The sequence below is a fragment of the Cornus florida genome, unplaced genomic scaffold, assembly GCF_030987335.1.
Source record: "Cornus florida cultivar Cherokee Brave unplaced genomic scaffold, ASM3098733v1 CherokeeBrave_3.0.0_Hap2_Chr11, whole genome shotgun sequence".
In the NCBI taxonomy this organism is placed as follows: domain Eukaryota; kingdom Viridiplantae; phylum Streptophyta; class Magnoliopsida; order Cornales; family Cornaceae; genus Cornus; species Cornus florida.
Genome location: NW_026775581.1, coordinates 80,981,575 through 81,002,502, shown reverse-complemented (window position 1 = coordinate 81,002,502; position 20,928 = coordinate 80,981,575). Strand labels below are relative to the sequence as shown.

At 35.7% G+C, this 20,928-nt stretch overlaps 1 protein-coding gene across 2 annotated transcripts; it reads right to left on the bottom strand.

The window, feature by feature from the left end:
- Nucleotides 1-3,763: 3,763 nt before the first annotated feature.
- Nucleotides 3,764-15,847, bottom strand: LOC132283525 (uncharacterized). Of its 2 annotated transcripts, none has more exons than XM_059785484.1 (5): nucleotides 15,582-15,847; nucleotides 12,868-15,403; nucleotides 10,751-12,508; nucleotides 5,123-5,378; nucleotides 3,764-5,024 (listed from the first exon to the last, which is right to left on the bottom strand). In XM_059785484.1, the coding sequence occupies exons 2-5, from the start codon at nucleotides 15,316-15,318 to the stop codon at nucleotides 4,441-4,443; spliced, it is 5,049 nt and encodes a 1,682-aa protein (XP_059641467.1). In that variant the 5' UTR covers nucleotides 15,319-15,403; nucleotides 15,582-15,847; the 3' UTR covers nucleotides 3,764-4,440. The 2 variants fall into 2 exon arrangements, with proteins under 2 accessions (XP_059641467.1, XP_059641468.1); XM_059785485.1 differs by having other exon boundaries at nucleotides 3,764-4,973.
- Nucleotides 15,848-20,928: the final 5,081 nt, after the last annotated feature.

Genomic DNA, 20,928 nt, shown 5'->3' with positions numbered 1-20,928 from the left:
TGACGTATAAATAGGTGGATATGCAGCATTATCCAACAGTTGGTATCAAAGCCAGATCCAGTCCTTAATCCTGTGCAACCGGGTAGGTAGGGTGGCCCAATCGCAACAAGGGTATTGCGAGTTCTAATGAGGGAGAATGTTACAAAAGGTATTTTGTCCCACATCAAACTCAGATTAAAAATAAACCCACCCATTACACATAGCCATAAGTTAATTATTACAATGGTTGTAATGTTTGAACATTGTAATTTATGAATCTCTTAAAAAAAATCTCATATCAATTAGGTTTTGCAATATTTTTTTAAAAAAAAGAAAATAAAAGGAAACATAAGGGGTGTCAGGGTTACATTTCAAAAACCTTCTAGCATTAGGTACATAGCCATAAGTTAATTATTACAATGGTTGTAATGTTTGAACATTGTAATTTATGAATCTCTTAAAAAAAAATCTCATATCAATTAGGTTTTGCAATATTTTTAAAAAAAAAATAAAATAAAAGGAAACATAAGGGGTGTCAGGGTTACATTTCAAAAACCTTCTAGCATTAGGTACTCGAGAGCATTAAAATGCAGTTTGGTTGAATGGAAATGAAAATACACGACGGGGTATTGTAAGTGGCAGAGTAGCTTTCCTGACATGATCCAGTGAGGAAAGGAAAAGGAAAGAATGGTAATGGAAGGAAATAAAAAAATGTGTTTGGTAAGAAATGTTGGATGGAAAAGAAAAGGAAAGATTTGAAGAGATAGAATGAAGTATGAATTGTAACTTTTGTTATCCTTCCAAAAATGGGACGAAAGGCTAATATTTTTAATAAAACTTTGTTAATATCAAATTTACCCATATTTTTAAAAAAGAAAAACTCTCTAAAAAAATTGTGTGATTATAAATCAGTAAATTCATTACAATAGTTTCATTTTATTTCTTTCCCAAATATGATTACTATCATTTCTTTTATTAATTAACCAAACACAAAGGAGATTTTCATTTTGGAACAAAGAGACTATTTTTATTTTTATTCTCCCTGGTGAAGTAGACAAACTACATGTGACTACTGTTTAGAGTCACATACAGACACTGTCTTCACGAAAGTTAATACTGTAATACATAAATCAAACAGTTCAAAAAACACCAATTCCCTTGTTGCTCAGTGCCTGATGACTTCTTAAAAAGTCAAAAGTTTTGAAGACTGATTCCTCCAGTTCTAAAAGGGTTTCGTTTGGATTGAATAATTTGAAGGGATTTGAAAAGAAAAGAAAAGAAGGTATTTGTTTGGGTTAAATGATTTGGAGAGAAAAGAAAGGATTGGGAGAATTACTCCTCAACATGCTGTCTTCTGAAGCTGATTTGGTTTTCTCCAACTTGCTCGAAAAGTGTTGTATTCTGATCAAAGTACAAAGAGGTATTCTTGATATTATATATCCAACAAATTGCCACACTTCAAGTTTTGAGCAAAATTACTCCTCAATAGACACATACACTCACTCATTATTATTTCATCGGTGACTCGAACCTTCAACCTTCCATTTGGAAGGAGGAGATACCGGTATCTTAGGCTAAGCCCTTGGTGATTAGTTTTCAGCAAAAACTTGAGAAAGCATCATGTGTGTGTGTGTGTGTATATATGTTTGTGTAATTTGATCTCCTGTTGTTTGTCATTTTGTCTCTTAGGCTTTATTATTTTGCTTGTGCTTCAATTTTTTGATTGCATTGTTTGTGCTTTGTTTTTTTGCAAATTTGTGATGATTTGTTTTCATTAATTCAATATGTGTATTTGTGATGTACTTTCCTTATTGATACCTTAATATATATACACCAGAATATCAACACTAAAAATTTTGTGCCAAACTCGATTTATTTCAAACTAGTGTACTCTTGTTACAATGCATTGTTTTTATCAGTTGAGAAAATTAACCCTCACTATCAGGGAAGCAATCAAAGAAACCAGTAAACATAATGTTCAAAAACTTTGTGCATCATAACTTCCAACATAACGCTTCTGATTCAACATTTAAATTTTCAAACCGGACTTCAATATTTGGAAGATTAATTCCGACTCTCTGCATTTTTCAAAAAACAGGAAAAACCGAAATAAATATAAATCATTTTAAGAAAACTGCAGGGGAAAAGAATTGTAAACATGCAAGAGAGTGTATGCTTTTTGTGAGATTACTGCTCATTGCGTTCCTTGAGCTTCAACAAGAAGCTCTCATTACCTTCCTCTGCAACTTTCGCAAGCCTCTCTAGCAGATTCTTTTTCTCAAGTACTATTAATATAATTGAATATATAGATATTATTTGAAAAAAAAAAAAAAAAAAACTTATTTTGAATTTGAATAAATATTGGATTTGTCAAACGCCTATAAAAGCTTTTATTGTCAAATATGGTGATGTGGACATGAATCTCAAGAGCACTCACTTTATACAAAATTATGTCATAGACTGAATAATTAGTCATTATGTGTTGATACTTGTTCTTGAATTGAACTTTAGAGAATCTTATGCAAATGGTCCAAGAATATGGAAAAAGATTGACGGAGGGTTTCTTACAAATCTCGACCGGGAAATGTTGTGTTTTTCAAAACTTCTAATTGTGTTGAAATAAATCTAAATAGAATCTCCATTATTTTGGAAATGCCACTGTGAGATCACACATACCAGCTGATTTAGTCATTTTCTGGTTTTTAAAACAAAAGTAGTATTTTCACGTGATCGCTTGATTTAATTTTTAGAAAACAATTCTTATAAAATCTAAAAATAAAAAACTATTTTTAGAGAAGCTAACTAAATTCGAAGAAAAACAGTTTGAAGAACTATTCAACCAAATATATTTTTTTTTTTTTTTTTTTTTTGCATTTTCTCAGTTTTAATTATCAGAAAACGAAACAAAAAAAATAAATAAAGCAAGCCCTATATTTGTATAATAGAGCATTCACGCTCTCCATAGGAACGGGAAGGGTATTTATAGGGGTATTGTGAGTGGAAAGGGTATTTATAGCTTTATTGGGGTAGTCTCATGTGAACCTTTAAACATATGAAAGACAACCAATTAGATGAAGGCACGTGTAAAATGTTGTGTAGTTCCTAAACAAAGACTTGTCTCGTTGCTAAGTTTTGAGTCCTAACCATCCATAATAAAACAAAATCTGAAAACTTCAATGAACCACCAAACAGGACTTTATAAATTAAAATCAACTCCACCAACACCTCCAGAAAACAATATCCACCACCAGCATCCATTGCCCTCAACCCAATCTTAGTAGTAACGTGTACTAAAAACTGTCCTTAATCCTTTAATGAAACACTGAAGAATGTATGGTGTAACACCACAAATGCAGCAGCAACCTTCTCCCGTGTCCGTTATCACCATGCATTATACAAATGTAATATCATATCATAGTTCGCCGTATCAGCCGATAGCAACCCGTATCAGTCAGTTTACACGGATTTTGTCCGAATCCATTGTTACACCGCGACCGCAGCCGCTAAACATGCATCATATATATCTAGAATGCACACTCCAAAGCCACACACGAGATCCAACTTTGCTAAAAGAGTTTCACATGCTACAATCGTTCAATGCACTTCCTCAGGGAGCAAAAGATCAATGAGTAATAAGCCAAATCCAGACTATGATGCACTTCATGTTAAAGAGCAAAAATTAAAGACGAATAAACCCAATTATAGACCAACACAGACCCGTACATATGATTGAGCCAAAAACGAAAATAAAAAAAAAAAAAAAAATTTGACTAGAACATAGAAGTGACAAGATGTAAACTCGCGTCATTTATGCATTAACTTTTACCAGATAATTACTTACAGAAATTCTTTTTTCATTCCCTTTTTCTCTTTACCAGGAATAGGGCGTTCTGATGGGTACACGAGTAACTGTATCAAAGTCCAATCACGCAAAAATAAGTAATTTGATTCTGAGGGGCGTATTTGTATTATTTGAGCCAATTGGTCCTTCGATATCAAGCATAACTGGAGTTGGGGCGTAAAAACGGAACAACGATAGAAAGGGGTAAAATATATCTGTACAATAATCCTCACAAAGAATTCCACACCCCTTACCAGCGCAAGCACTACACACGTCGCATTGCACTGACAAAACCTGCTGCTCGGAAAAAGAACAAGTGGGTAGAGCTGGGAAGATATATACCAAAATTGCATCGATAGTGACAGCACAGTGTCTTCAAGAATTCAGCATCATGAACGGACATAAGTAACGATTCTGCTCCGACTTTGTACAAACCATCAGTTAGCAGTCTTCATGTAATCTATTGCAAATGATGCAAGGCTATCACCATTGACAAAAGAAAGACCAGATCCAGCATAAAACGTCAACTCAAAAAGCAATATGAATTCTTGGGCCGCAACTGCCAGCTGAAGGGGCTGGCGGATTTCATTCACTTTCATCTCATAATTCCTAAGATCATCCTACCCATCAATGTTCGAGTCCTCAAAAGAAGCTTTGATCGCCTCGGCAGTCATGAGAGCAACCACTGCCTTGTGGATTGCTAGATCTGCTCTGTAAAGCAATCTCTGAGCTTTTTCCCTCTTGAGCTTAGCCATGTTAAGTGCGTGCTGAGCAGCACCAGAGGCATCACGCAACCTAAACTCATCAAGATCCGAATCATCCAACTGTTCAATGCCATGCCTCTGATATCCTTCTGATTGGTAATGCTTCTGGCTTTGACTTGGCCACTCAGGTAAGCCCATATTCCAACGATGAGCCCCATTTCTCTTGCCTATCGCTCTCTGATTGTATGAAGCCACCATCCGTGGACTATTTGGGGATAGAAATGTCTCTATCTTTCTCGACTTGTTCCTGTGAAGTTTTGGGTGATGATTCCACTCAGAACCATCAGTTTTCAATGCGAAATATCCAGGGACACCAGTATGTCGTGGTGAGAATGTCCTCATTGATGTCTGAGGCAACGGGGAGGCATCTGAATATTCGTGATTATTGCCTGAAAATAAAACCTTATCATCTCCTAAAGCAAAGCCATTTAATCTTCTCCCTGGCGCAAGAGAGCAGATTACAGAAAAATTAAAAGCTAAAGCTAATATTGGTAATTGGCTAATGGAGGTACATATAAAAAAGTAACAAAGAAGTTACCAAACGCATGAAGACCATCCTGATCTCCCAGAACAGAATAGCCGTGTCCGGAAACTGGAAATTTCCTCTGCGACCTTTGTTTTGAGCCCCTGTTAGGAACCTCCAAACCCCGTGGTTTCAAACAGAAAGCAAACATGGGTGGTTTCTCAATGGGTGGAGTCTTCTCCTGGCATCCACTGGAGAGGCCAGTGTTGGCTTTGGTCATCGCTTGCTCCCACTCTTTCACTTGCTGCAGATACATTTCCCACAGTGGAGGCTGGTAAAGCACAAGATAGTCAGAAAACAATTGCCAGACAATACCAATCTCATTTAAAATAAAAGAGAAAATAAACCAACACCCACCCCACCCACCCAAACAGCAACAATGTTAACAAAGGAAGAAGAATGACAGACAAGGTGGATAAAACAGAAATCCGATGTCATTTACAACTATTTATTCCAATGAACTTCAGGTGCTCTGCCATTCAAGAAATTTTTGTACTAACTGACACATCTGAGCGAACGAATGTAAGAAGATTTAATCAAACTAACAAGAACACGGGTATCCACACAAATTGATATTATTTGGATACTTGTCAAGGTAAGCTTTTGTTTCAATAGCAAGAAGGCAACTATCTATCAGTTGGTGTTTCAAAAGTCTTTCCATGGTAGATCATTCAAATTGAAACACAGCCTTCTTCCCGGTGAAGCATGTGATCACAAACACTAACAGTACAACAACAGAAATTTATAGATATCATGGATAGGCTAGGATTGATATTCAAAACATAAAGATGTTTTTCGAAACCGAGAGCATATTTTTCAGAAGGGGTGTGATAGCAACACCATACATAATATGGGGTTGCAGGTTGGTGAAGGCAAAGTATAAACATTTCTCAAATTTACAAGGGACCTGACTGAGTCAGTATAAATCCAAAAGGAAAAAGAACCAGTCTGCATAGCATCAACTAACTTCCAAAAGTAGTGGACCAACAATAAGATGATAATTTTCATAAACTAATTGTGATAACTTGAGGACAAGCCCTCCACAAAAAGTCTAAAATGCAGACAGCCATGTCACAAAATTTTGGGATGCAATGTGCGATCATGAATCATCGACTTAAGGAGTGTCAAATCAAAAACAAGATTCAGCGTCAGTCATATTGCATTGGCCAGTGAGATCATTCCATTTGAGGCACGCGAAATCACACATAGTCCCAGATCATATTCCGTGAATCACAAGGGGAAAACTACTCAACAATCACCTCATCCATTTTCCTTTTTTTTTGTGTCCAAAACCCTCCCCATGTGGTTTTGAGCCATTTCCACTACCATTGTACAATCTCATAAGAAGTAAGAACAGAAGGTCCGGTATGAGCGCATAAAAGAGTCCAAAGCCACTTTTGAGTGCCATTTAGTAGCTTTTAAAGCCCAATATAGTCCAAACAATATGATTTGCACCAACCAAATTCCCCATTTACTTTTAAGTATCGATTGTGATTATCCGCTGAATTCTTTTTCTTTTTTTTTTGATAAGTGATTATCCCCTGAATTCTTATTTCCGTCAGGGTACTTTTTAAAATGTTCGTTTATTTGGAATAAAGAAAATGGAGGAAAACTTCATTTAACATTCTGATATGAGAATATTAGTTAACCTGAAAATCCTTTTCCAGCTAGGGCTTTGGCTTGGAACTAGGAAAAACATTAATTTACTGTTTCGGAAAAATATTTCTCAATTACTTTTATGGTGCGCATCTTTAAGAAGGGTTCAGTGTATCAAAAAAGTTGGAGGCAATTCTTGTCATTGTTAGCAAAAGGTGTCATTTGTAGGTGAGGGAAAAATAATGTTCTATTACCTTCTACTCTTGATCTGAAGTTTGTTAAATTTCTTTGTCCATCGGCATAGGCAGGCTGTTTCGGAAAAATATTTCTCAATTACTTTTATGGTGCGCATCTTTAAGAAGGGTTCAGTGTATCAAAAAAGTTGGAGGCAATTCTTGTCATTGTTAGCAAAAGGTGTCATTTGTAGGTGAGGGAAAAATAATGTTCTATTACCTTCTACTCTTGATCTGAAGTTTGTTAAATTTCTTTGTCCATCGGCATAGGCAGGCTGTTGAATGAATCATGTAACTTTCCACGTCTTATGCTCATTTCGCTATTAGTTCCTACTAACCAAGATGAACACTTCTCCAAGCCTAAGGAGAGGCATTCGACTTCCCAATATCTTTGAACAACAGCTCACCAGACCAAAGGTTAAACCCACGTGTTTGATTTTGAGGAAAATCATGGGAGACCATCAAGAATTTAAAACAGCACGATTCTCCCCCACACCTTAGATGAGACCTCAAATTTTCTAGTGGAGTCCTGGTTTAACAATAATTTTTCAATTCAGAAAATGCTAACCAAATCTTTTCCATAATCTGCAAATTCAAATATTGAATCCACGAATTCCTTATGAATCAGCACTCAAGTTAATTTGCAAATTCCCAGCCGATCCACTAGGGTTACACATAAATGCACAGCTATCCGTAGTACATAAATCTGTTGAAGCTTTGTAGCTCCAAAATATTTCTTTCGACTTTCTTTCTAAAACTTCTTTTCCGGTTTCGTTCTGCTAAAATAAATCATTTCTCACTTCTTGTCCAACCAAGGTGACTATGGACTTCAAGAAAAAGGGGATGCAAATTTATCAAAAAGAATAAGGGGATGCAAGAGCATAACAGGACATAGCATTGAAAGCCCCACGTCTTCACATTGATTTGACCAAAGCGTGCACTCCCCTCAACTTTGTTACAGGATAAGCAACCAAAAAGGTGGTGGGATCTTCTTGTACAATGAGCTAAGAACATAGATCAACTGCCCCTTCAAGGAATAAATTATTATGGAGGATCTTTCTTTTTCTGGAAGTAATTTATGGAGAATCTTGCAAATCCAGTCGAAGTGCGGAATCAATAATTCAGAAATGGCTCCATTGGAATTCCACTACAGGCACCTCTTTTTTAACTGTAGGAAGTTTGAAAATATGTGAGGTTTTTTTTATGGTGTACCAATTCTATGAATAATACACCGAGATTCAAGGTGTTTATCTTTCAATTCAAAATAATATTTTAGAGAGACAGATTTTTCATCTTTTTTTAAGAAAAAGAAGTACTGGAGATACATAGTAGTTCATTGTTAATTAATCACCATTGAACTTGACTTTTCATTTAGAAGCACCATCAGTAAATTATATAAATATATATATATATGTTTTAAGTCAAAACAAAAATATAAAAAATGCACCAGAAGACCAGCCCAATCACATACAATGTCAAGGAACAAAGCCATAAATACATGATAATAAATAATATCATCCTATAACTTAACACAAACACATCAACCTTATAAAATACTTAAAAGACAACTTATGCACAAGCCAGGTGTTGAAGTGCAAAGAAAAAGTGGACCCCCAAAAGGCAATTTTTAGATGTAACAAAGTCAATTCTTTTGCCTCAAGCACAAAAAAAGTAAGCCTCCATCATGTCAAAAACCATATCTTTCATAACTAAACAAGCGCAAACTTTCAAAAATTCAACAAATTAACTACCAAAAGGTTTTACAAAAATCAAAAAAAGAGAGAGACCACAATCCCCAAAGTAGTTACAACACAGCCCAAAGTTCCTCGGCCACCTTTAATGGCTTGTATCAGAAGAGCCACCAAACTTGTATCACCGTTGCAGAAACATAAGACAGCATTTATGTAATAACACCAAATTTTCACAGGAAATTCTGTTTTTTCAGAACCAAGTAGAAATCTTCTGTCATGATAAAATATGTGACATCAGAAGCAGATTAATAACTCAAATTTCAGTTCAAGGGAAATCCTCTCTTTTCTGTCCTTTTGATGAAACAAATAACATTTCACTTAAAAATTCCATGCATTCTCCCATCTGAAACCACATCGTGAACCCATTTCCCTCTGACTGAAGCCCCATACAACCTAATAGAAAATAAAGCAAATGATCCCCAATCTTACAAAGACCTGATTGGTAGCCTTCTAATGCACCATACATCCTTTCTCCAATGCATGCCTCAATAACCACTTTCCAAAAAGAGCTATATTCATGATCTGTAGCTTTCCAATGCATAATCCACCACCTTCAAAGAAGACCAGGCCAAGTCCTAACCAACAAAACAATTCTTTAACTACTCCTGAACCATCCACCTAAAAATCTTTTTAAAAATTCTCTAAGACTCCAACCTTTCCGAGAAAAAAACCTTCTCAACCTCCCCTCAAACTCTCAATAATCAAATCTGAGACAACCTTAGCCCTATAAGAAGACCACAAGTAAAGCCTAAGATAAAATGCCAAATATTTCCCTGTCTGCGTCCCAAATTACACCAAAAAATAAAAAAAAACCAGCATCCCTGCTATCAGACGACATTAGAGATGTGCAGTAAGAGGAAGTCAATGGGGCTGAATAATTCAGACAAAAAAACCCACAGCAAGTGGTGAGCCATCTTTCATCACCATAAACACTTCAATAGATCAACCGTCTTCTAGGAGCTGGTAGAAGAAGTGATAAGTGTTTTGGTGTTTGTGTTTTTGGACAGAGAAAATTAGGTCTAGTTTTACACGTCCATTGAGAGGGAATTAGGGAAAAGAAGGAAATAAGAATGCTTCAAGTATAGAGCGAGAAGAGCTTCAGAGTTAAGAGAGAGAGGAGTGAAGAAAGATCGGTGACGGTTAGGGAGAAAATGAAAAAGTACCATAACTTTTGAATCATGTTGCCTTTTCTATTTTTTGTTCTCACTAGGAAATCTTAAAAATAAATTGACAATAAGAGAGAGATTTCAATTCAGCTGGTGATGCTCACAAACACTGAAAGTAATTTCGCCAAACTCAGCACACGCGGGTAATTAGGCTAAACCTACCTTCTGTTTGTTATGCAGTATTTCCATTCTCAACATCTAGCCTTGTAACTCCTACATGCTTCCTCCACCCAACACAAACCACACAACAACAATGATAATTGCTTATTATTAAGAAGTATTTTTTAATCTTCCAACGATTGACCAAGTAGTGAAAGCTTATAATAATGACATAGGCAACTGAAGGTAACAACTATACAATGCATGCGGTAGAATCATACTACCCAAGGTAAATTTTCATATTCCTTTGTTATCCAAAATCTTAAAATCGCCTCAATCTGGTACCTATTCTCCACTTTCATTCTAACACAAGCACCCCCCAATTTTTCAATCCAAAATTTGCTATTCTAGTCCCAAACCATAGCGCAGCCCACATCCAATTAGGCAGCACTGTCCAGTTCAAGTGTTATCCTACCAAGCAATTAAAAGTATAAACAGAAATAAAAAAATTCCCTATAAAACTTAGACCACATAATTACTAAAAGTGGAAAAATAAATATCAGCCTAATAAGCTTTTGCAATCAGAATAAGTGAGGTGCAACGGAGAAGAAAATTGCATTTCAGATGGAAGAAAGTGTGCAATCATAGTCTCGCATTGTCAACAACTCAATCATCTCAAGTGTACTTGTTATAACTGGATTACGTGCCATCCAAAGTAGCTACAGTCTGCTAAAATATGTAAAGCAAGAAACTACAGCAAATAAATGTCATAGAATGGGCATGCAAATTAGACAGTACCTGGAGTTGCCGGATCAATGGCATCCCTTTCCTCCGCCTTTTCTGCTGCCAATGCTCATGGATGACTTTGATTACTTCCATGGGCCCAACACCAACCATGAGCTCTTTTAATTCATCGGATGTAAAATGATCACATTGCTTAGCATGAGCAACTTTCTCAAACATGTCCATCATCTTCTCAAACAAGTCTTCGGAAATCTCTTCGAAGTTACTCTCATCAGCATCTGAAGATTTTTTGTCCAAAATCCACTGTTCATCCTCGCTATCCATGTCATATAGAATTCGCAATGGATCCATAGCCATCTCAGCATCGGTCTCAACCTGCTGGAAGTACATGGTGGAAGAGCGAACAAATGGTACTTCTGTTCCATTATCATCACTTTCCTCTATAAGGCGAACTCCAGGAATAGGTATATTTTTAACTGAAGCAGCGCGAATGTTCCGGTTGTAGCACTCTTCATGCATCTCCTTGAAAATCATCCACTGGCCCCTGTCAGGAAATTCCAACACCCAATCCTTGCCTCCTCTCCACATCATAGCATGGGTGTAGCGGTTCGTTGACGATCCAGGCTGCAAAAACTGAGTGGCTTTGTATGAATATTTTGTAGTCCCAGATAGTTCTACAGCAAGCTTCCACTCATTGTGTTCTGCAAGTTCTAATACAACCCGTGCCCCACATTCTCTCCACCCTCTATCACCATGTGTGATCAACACGTTTGCATCACAAGTTAACAACTCCAGGTTTCTTTGAGAACTTCTAGAGCCATCCAATGACCTATGCTCATTGGCTCTCCTGATTCGCCTGTAAGGAACCCCTTTCTGATTATGAGTTTTATTCTTTGCGCTAAAATCAAAACCTCCAAAAGGCAATGCATATTGGACCTGAGTTCGTGGTTTCTTAGGCCCATTGCCAAAGCCATTACGAATGAAGTTGGCCTTACCATCAAGCCATACATGTGAGAGATCTCCACATGATGAAGAACTAGCACTATTTCTGTTGCGATGCCACATAGTTCTAGGACCAGTGGGGTTGGGGCTGCAAATAACGCCATTACTCAAATTACACCCCATACCAGAAGACAATTGAGCACTATTCGTTCTCCCATCAGCAGGCCTTTCAACTTGATCAAATGATGGAATTTCAACACGCAGACCATTCAAACAAGAAAAACACCTGGAATCAGACTGGCCTAGAGGGGCGTGATCTTTTTCTGACTCTAGATCATTGCATCCGCACTTCGGCAATTCAACAACCACGTCAACTGCATTTTCTCCAGGAAATTTGGAGCAGACAGAAGTTCCAGCAACATTTAGTCTGCCATCTTGGAAATTCTGAGATGATTGTACCCAACCACCATCATTGCAAACAGAGATAGCATCAGTCCCCAACCGTGGTTTGGCAAAAGAAGCAGCTTGCCTCAAAGAAATTTCCAGATTACTCCCAGGAGTGATTTCTGAAGCATTCTCAGAACAATCTTCAGCTAGAGTGCAGTCATCCAAAATTTGTCTGCCAGTGTGTTTGAAATGCTCAAGTGAATACATTGAATCATGGTCATGAAGACTGATGCAAGCCACACTATTTTCCATAAGCAGCTTGAGATGAAGGCTGAGAAAGAAAGTAGGTGCAGCAGTAAAAGAAAGAGCAAATGGAAGAAGTTTCCCATGCTTGACACCAACACTAGAAGACGATTGGCTCATATTTGCATTGCTAGAAACCCCAATGGGCAAGATACCTCTTGTAGTCTTTCTTCGTGAACCCTGATTGATGGAAAACTCGTACCATTTAATCCAAGAATGAAGCAATATTAAATTAGGGTGCATTCAAAAAAAATCATTGCCAACGTATGCCACAATGAGTCTAATTAACTTCTCTTGCTTTGCAATTACTTTCCTAGAGAAGGTATATATTTATGCACACAAATAAAAAGAAAAATTAGGAACAGAAAGCACAAAGCTCAAACTCAAGGCTGGTGGAAGAGCTGTGAAAAAAATAGAATCACATGCCAAGGATCACCATCAAAACAATTTTTTATACATTCTAAAAAAATTCAAAATTTTATTCCAAAATAAATAAAGAAAAAAAAAATAAAGAGAGAGAAAAAGAAAGAAAGGAATACCTCACATAAGGAATACTCCCCACCAACAGAACTAATGTTTAACCGATTACATCCACCTTCCAGTGCCTTAATGTTATCATATGTGCATTCAGAAAGAGGTAATTGTCTTGTGAGCATACAATGTCGCTGAAGCTTGTGATCCAGGTACAACCACTTCCAATTTTTCACTTTGGAGAAGCTGTAGAATGCAAATACATGCTGCTTTCTAAGATCTCGACTGCAAGAAAGTTTGAACCTGATTGAAGTTGCTGGCAATTGCAGGCCAGCATACTTCTCCTGTTCATTAGGTTGATGAAATACTGTCAGGATTAGAAAAACTAAGGCCACAGCCTGCTTCAAGCAACCTTCAAACAAGAGAAACCTCAACCCGACAATGTTATCAATAAAGAGCATCTCCAAATGAACTACAGGCCATGTAGTCATAATAGTACCATACTGAAGTAGCAATACAGTGCGATACAACCAAAAGTTCTCTGCTCCAAACGTGTACTTCAGGACAGCAAGTGCTGAGAAGTGCAAGTCAAACCTGAATTCTTTTGATTCTATAAATGGAAGAGTTAGTTTTAACAACCCTGAACTTTGAACTGAGTCCAAGTAGTTTTCAATAACAGGAGCAAGAGAAGTTTCAGGTGCACTTCCACACGCGTTGTTGTCCTCAGGCAAGTGACCCAATCCTTCATCTCTCCTGCGGAACCGCTTCCTGAAATAAACAACAGGTTGTTTGTTATTTGTGGAGCTTGTAGTGCATTTCAACGAGGACTTCTCATCCCTACAAATATCAGTTGTTCTGTCAGGCAACGCGGGAAGACAAGATGGTTTGTTTTTATCATTTTCTGAGGAACCGACATCCAAACCCCCATGAGCATCATCAACTCTGTCAGTCAATGGTGGCACAAAATTTGGAGAGAGATGGGATGTTTTCTGTTTTTTCAAAACTCCAAAAGGAGAAGATTTGACCCGATGAGAAGAACGAGCCAACCATGAGATGATGGGCTCCGAGTCCATGTAGCTGCCTGTATAGTTATCACAGTCCATATTCAAGTCCCTTTCTCTACTGTCTGCATGTACATTCCCCAAATCAGATCTCTTTGGCTCTTCCTTACCAGGAACTTCACTAGGGAGAAGCAAAAGTTTGAATCTCTCATTATGAAGGTTAATCCATTCTTCATCTCGATCATCATACTTAATATGATGAAGCTCTCTTTCGGGGTCATAATCATTTACAAGGCCATAATACCAACTCTCATCCAACGGCCAGAAAACTTTGATCCTCCGGTTCAAAACCCAGTATGCATCCAGGTCCCTGGAAAGAATTTCATAGAAATGACGTCGTTTCCTTGAGTGGCCCTTCTCTTTGCTCTGTTTTCTCGGTCGTAAAACTCTGCTAGCACTATCAGCCAATGCCGACTCCAAGCCAGCTAAGGAGTCTGCCCCTTGATTATCAAAATCATGACTAAAAGGAAGCAGAAAAGACAACCCACTTGCAGATGGTGATGCAGATGATCTGCTTTTCGAAGAAAATCCAGTGCAGCTAGGATCAAATCGAGATGAGAGCATCCTTGCTGCATTCTGCTCAAGGTTCTCCTCATCCTCGTCGTGGAAATCATCAGAAATCTTGATCAAATTATCAACTGAAGGCTCAATTTTCTCAACAATATTTTCACTGCCCGATGCTAAATCCTTCCTTTTCCTATGATTGCTCCGCCGCTTTCTAGAAGATGAATCACCACTATTTACAACCAAATGACCATCTTTCTCCTTCACGTGCCGAGATATATTTCCCCTACTGTTCCTATTTCCATTGGAATCATTAAATGTGGTCTTCCGCTTAACCTTGGGAGTACCAGCATTAACAGCAGAATCACCATTTAACTTAACTACCTGAAAAACTGAATTGGCTTTGCTACCAGAGGGCCTTGGCGTCTTAGAAATTTGATTGCCCTCAAATTTCTTGTGCTTGCCATTTAATTTGGTGATCTGATCAACAGAACCACCAGTTTTACTTCTTGACAATCCTGATTGCTTCAAAACTTGACTGGTTTCAAATTTCTTTCTGCGCACAAAACCACGACGACGTTTTGGGATGCGAATGAAATTACCATTTCCATCCAAATTAAGAGAAACATTGTTCAATTCACTACTTCTATTCAATTTCTGACTCGAACCCGACTGTGACTCGTCTGAATTTCCTGAGCCAGAACTCACCCCATCGACATAATCACCAACCAAACTCTTCCTACTCTTCTTTCTCACCGACTCAAAACTACTCAGAGAAACTTCTTTCCTGCTCTTCTTCTCCTTCTTCCTAACATCACCATTACCCTCCACACCACTATTCTTCTTACTATGCCCCACCTGCGGAACCCTGGCTCTATACAGACTCTGAACGTCCAAAGATCTAGCTTTCTTTGAAATCTCCGTACCACCAGACTTTCCTACGCTATTTTCCATCAACAATCCCTCAATCCAAACACCCCAACCAGAATTCCCCAATTTTTAAATCCCATCATACGTATTCATACCCAAATTTCCAGATCTGTAACCACAAATTAACATAAAAAATCAACAAAACTTCCATAACAACCACAAATTCAAACCATTGCTCACAAACTAACCCAAATTTTACACAAAAACTAAGTCATTTCTAAAACAAAAACGATCAAAGTCATAAAAAATGAATACAAAACATAACAAATATGCATGCACATAAATACCTGCGTCAGAGAACATCAAATGTGGACGTACCAAACGAATCGCGAAGATCCAACGCATGGAGCATCGACTTAGGGTTTGAATCTGAGAATATGAGAAAGTCCGATTTGAAACCCTAATTGATTTGTCGATTTTTCTAACAATTTTCGATTTTTTGAAATTTGATTTTTTTTTTTTGGTTTTTTTTACCACATGAGAGAGAGAGGAGAGAGAGAGGGAGGACCTAGGGTTTCTTTGGGCTCACAAGAGTAAAGTGTCTTGATATGTGAAAAAGAAAATGTACCAAATAAAAATAAAAAATAATAGTTTCAGAAGTACTTAGGATGACCAAGACCGTTGGATTTACATTTCAACGGTCGAGATTGATTCTTAGGGGTTGGAAACCTAACCGTACGAGATAAAGAACGACCCATTAGGTTCCTTATCACGGTGAGATCTCTCTGATGGTGCTACGTGGACGATTGAAGATAGGAGGAAGTTTGAGAAACGTTCGACGTTTACGCAACTTGGTATTGCATATCCAATTTTGCTATAAAGGTTAATTTCTGCTTTTTCGTTTGGTGAGTTCGTGAACTGCCCTTGATAATTCAGTAAATTACGGAAGTACCACAGATGTATTCAAAACAAGAAAGTAATGACGCGCCATTAAGGGTATGGTAGGAGTAGTCGCTAGAGTTGGTGTGGGCATTCACGCGCTCTGTCATGACGACACGTGCTCGTGTTGGGTAGTTAATTACGACATTGCCCCTCGAATCAGGTGAAGGAACCGAGTGTGTGGTGTTTACGCGAACTAGCAGGTGTCGTTATCGATCCTCATAAAGCTCGTTAACTATTAGAGTGACGTAGTCAATAAAAAACAAAAAGGGTATTGTTAGGATGCTTGCGTAACATGGAAAATTTATACAAAATCCAATAAGAATTCTCCACGTGGATTAAGGGAAACTTTCTTTCTCTTTTACTCTGTTTGAAAACTTTTACCACTTGTCTCCATTTTTTTCCATCTAAAATATTATTTTTAAAAAATATTTTCACTTTTTAGGTAAAATATTTTTTTACTTGTACTTTTTAATGTTCCGTCTAAATCAAGTCTTTCAAGAGCGATGTATAAAATAACTTATCAAAAATTAATAGATAAATTATTTTTGTAAAATTTTAATATTTTTTTTCTTCGTAAATATTTTAGTACAACCAAATATCAGAAAATAAATAAATATTTTTTATAAAATATTTTACATCTAAACAAACGGAGCTCTAATGTCCAATTTTTTAACCAACCCAAAATCAGTCGAGTTCTTTTCTTTTTAAATTCATCCAAAACTCTGTTTTTTTTAAAGGAAAAATCCATCCAAATCTCCATTTTTCTCTTCTTGGAAAGGAAAATTCTTTCACTTTGATAAGTAAACTATACTTTCATTTAAACTCAAGTATATTTTGAAACACAAATTTATGGTTTCTTAACTATTGGGTCACCTTTGCACTTGTGTAGATTAATTCAGTAAGTTTTAAACAAACTTAACGAGTTTATGTTGCAGTATTTTTAGACAAACTTGAAGCGTTTTGACAACTATTTTTTGTTTTGTATTTTTTATTTTAATTTGAAACAAAAACAATGTATTGGTGCATAATGTTTCAAAGTAAAAGAAAATTTTGTTGAATGACGGTAAAAAACATAGTATTTACGTTATAATGGCTTTTTTCTAAAATAAATTCTCTACAATTGTTCAGTTACGATAGCTAAAACAAGTAAAAATTGCTTTTGTTGCACAATATTTCAAAGCAAAAAATGAAATAAAAATAAAAATTGATTACATTATACTAATAGTTTTTTTACAAAAATCTCTCTACAATTATTCCGCTAGAAGAACAAAAACAAGTAAAAACATATTTTTCTTACTTTTAGATTTGGACCTTTTTCTTAAATGAACGAGGTACTGTGCAAAAACTGTTCAAATGTTACAAACATATGTTTTGGCCACTCCATAATGTTTTTCACCAACACAGTAAGAAAAACACGAAAACAAAAACTGATTGCCAAAGAGAACTTATTACTAATTTTTTTTATTGTGAAAAATTATTTTATATATCCATCGAAACAGCTTTAACTCTCTGGACACAAATCCTTTAGTGTGATCACACTGGTTTTGAATATTATTATTATTTTCATGACAAGAATGATAATAGTTAAAGCAGAAAAAGAGAATGTAAAGTTCGAACAGAAATTTCAAATACAAAAAACAACTTAATCACTCAAACAACACACCACTTAAGTTCCTTCCGAGTGGAAACTTCACTGATCCACAGAACAGAAAAATGGGGGCATTAAATCTCAAAGTAAGTTAGTCACGAGGCATGAACCAAGAAACTTCTTACTTTTTTATTGACAACGAAGTCACAGCCCTTTGGTAGCAATATGTGGTTGCAAAACCTACAAATAAGTTACAAGGTGACACAGTGATTCTCAAATAGATGGTGATGAATAGGATTAATCATGAAAATGATAAGTGATAAGGTACAACTCTTCATATAAGCAAACTAGTTTTCTTATTGGACTTTGGACAATCTAGTTCTTCAATAGACTGGTCCAAACACTAGCCCTCTTGGTTTGAGCCATCAAAAGTGTAGATAAAAGAGTGGGACTAACTATTATTGTCGAAAAAAGGGAAATTAAAACCTTTTGTTTTCTGGGAACTCATTGGTTGGGTCAACTGTCTTTTGAAACTTACTTGCTGTTGGTCTTTCATAAAATATATACTCCAGTACTGATTGTCATCCTGAGTGTTGGGATTACTATAATTGATTTTCTGCGTGGGCTCCATCACGAATTTGTTTGGATGTAAAATATTTTTTTATTTTTTAAAGTTTGGTTGTCATAAAATATTTATATAAATATATATATATATATATATATTGAAAACTAACTAAAATAATATAGTTATTAAATTTTGACAAGTTATTTTATACGCCTGGCCGACTCGATCTCATCCTTAATCTAGAACTTTGCAAAATACCGATATATATATATATATATATATATATATATATATATATATATATATATATATATTCCAAATAATATACTCATTAACTAAAATAATGTTTGCTTAAATTAAACTTATTTTTGTTTTTCTTGTTCCAACTATCTAAAACTTGTTTTAATTCTGATAACAAGTATTTCAAGACCTATAAAGGACTATTAGTTGAAAACAGACACTTTTTGTCTCAACTTTCAAAAGTATTTCACATCTGGCAACTAAATGAAATTCTGCAGTACTTTTTATTTTCTAATTCTCTAGATGTCAATTTTAACTCAATTTTCTACTTTCAGAAAACTCTACAATTGAACCAAACATAGATATCAATTTTAACTCAATTTTTTACTTTCAGAAAACTATACAACTGGACCAAACACACTCATAAAACTCAAAACTTAAATAAACCCATTCCAGCTAAGTTTTTCTTATGGATCAAGCGCAGAAAATACTTCTAAAGTATGCTTATAGTGCATATCATACCCTTCATATGCAAAAAACATTCATGAAGTTTTAATTTGGTGCAAATTGGTCTTTCTGACAAATTTAAACCCTAAGTTGACTAAATTACCCTTATTAAATCATTTTATAAATGTATAAAAATAATTTTGTAAAATAGACGGAAAAAACACTATTGGATGATGTCCCTCACGTGCAAAAGAACACCCCTAAAGTTTCAATTTGGTGCAAATAAGTCCCTCTGACAAATTTAAACCTTAATTAATTAAATTACCCTTACTCAACCATTTTATAAAATATATAAAAATAAATAATTTTGTAAAATAACTGAAAAATATACTATTGGAAGACTCGGGCAATGGACAAGATATAAATAGAAAATAAAAAAAATGTATATAAAAGTAAAGATAAAAATAGAAAATAAAAAGAAAATAAAGTGCAAACTAAAGAAAAAAAATCCGTGCACAGTGATATTGGGATTTTTTTCCTTTTTTTTTTTTGGGTTGGTACGAAAAAAAATAATAAAGAAAGAAAAAAAATTAGTTGAAAACAGTAAATTGACATCTTGAAAAATTCAAATTCTTGTTCTACAAATTCTCAAAGTTTCAAAAATAAAAGTTTAGAGATATATATAGAGAAAAAAGTTTCAAAATAAATAAGCTAATGTGCAGTTAACATCCTTATACTATGAGATTTGTAGCATATCTATCCCTTGGGCGTTTTCGGAAGAATAAAAGGGCAAAACAAGTATTACAATACTAAGTTATGTTAGATTTGTGATTGAGGAGGATTTTTAGACAATGTAAAAAAATTAGGGATTTTTTTGCATATTTTTTCATATAAGGATAAAAATACTACACGAAGTATATTTTAGAAATGTTTTATGCACTTATCCCTAAAATAAAACAAAAGAAACATGTATTTATGAATTATTTTGATTCAAAGACTATCGATGCCAACTACAAAAATGGTGATGAAGATAACGTCAGTCCTAAAATCCAATATAAACATTAAAAATATCATTAAATAAAATAATATACTGTATGACTTAATTTAAGTATATTATCTTACATTTGATCAAACTTGGAATATTAAAAATCCGACCCAAAATCTTAAGCACGCAATCCATGTATACTTTTTCACTTTTTCATTTGGATTCGATGTGGGATAAGTCCCACTTATAACATTCTCTCTTACCTGAACCTGAAATCGCAACACCCTCATTACGCTCGGACAAGGGGTGTAGGTGCAAAATTTCTCTCTATTAAAATAAACAAAAAGAAAAATACAACTCACTCAAAATAAACAAATATAATACTTAGAGATAAGCGTATAATGCTCAATACTTTTATTAGAGGTCTAGGCCTCTATTTATAAGAAACAAGGTGGTGGAATTATGATAAGACTCGCATGGGTTGTCCTCCAATCAATTCCATATATGACATTCTTTACAATTATAATCATTTCCTTTTTACTATTTTTTCCATACAAAACTTTCCTTGCACAGAACTTGTTTTCTTTGCTAAATCCTTTGTCTAGCAAGACTGGTCTACCTTTAATTGAGATTGGGTTACGTGTGGGCTGATCCAAATGATTCGGTAAATGGACTTGAAGTTCAATCTTAGCTCCTCGGGCTGTTGACGTTCCCACTGGGCCTGAATGAGATTGTACGCATCTGGGCTTAGTAAATGGGCCGAATGGCCTGAGTCAGCGGTCTATAGGGCAGCAAGACTTTGCCTAGGCTTGTTCCAGATTAGGTTCTCCCAATTTAGGCTTGACACCTATCAGGCCTTTGCTGTATCTAATATAAATTTGTAGTGTGATGATGTGGACGATTCTTACTCTAGGGGGGATTTAATCC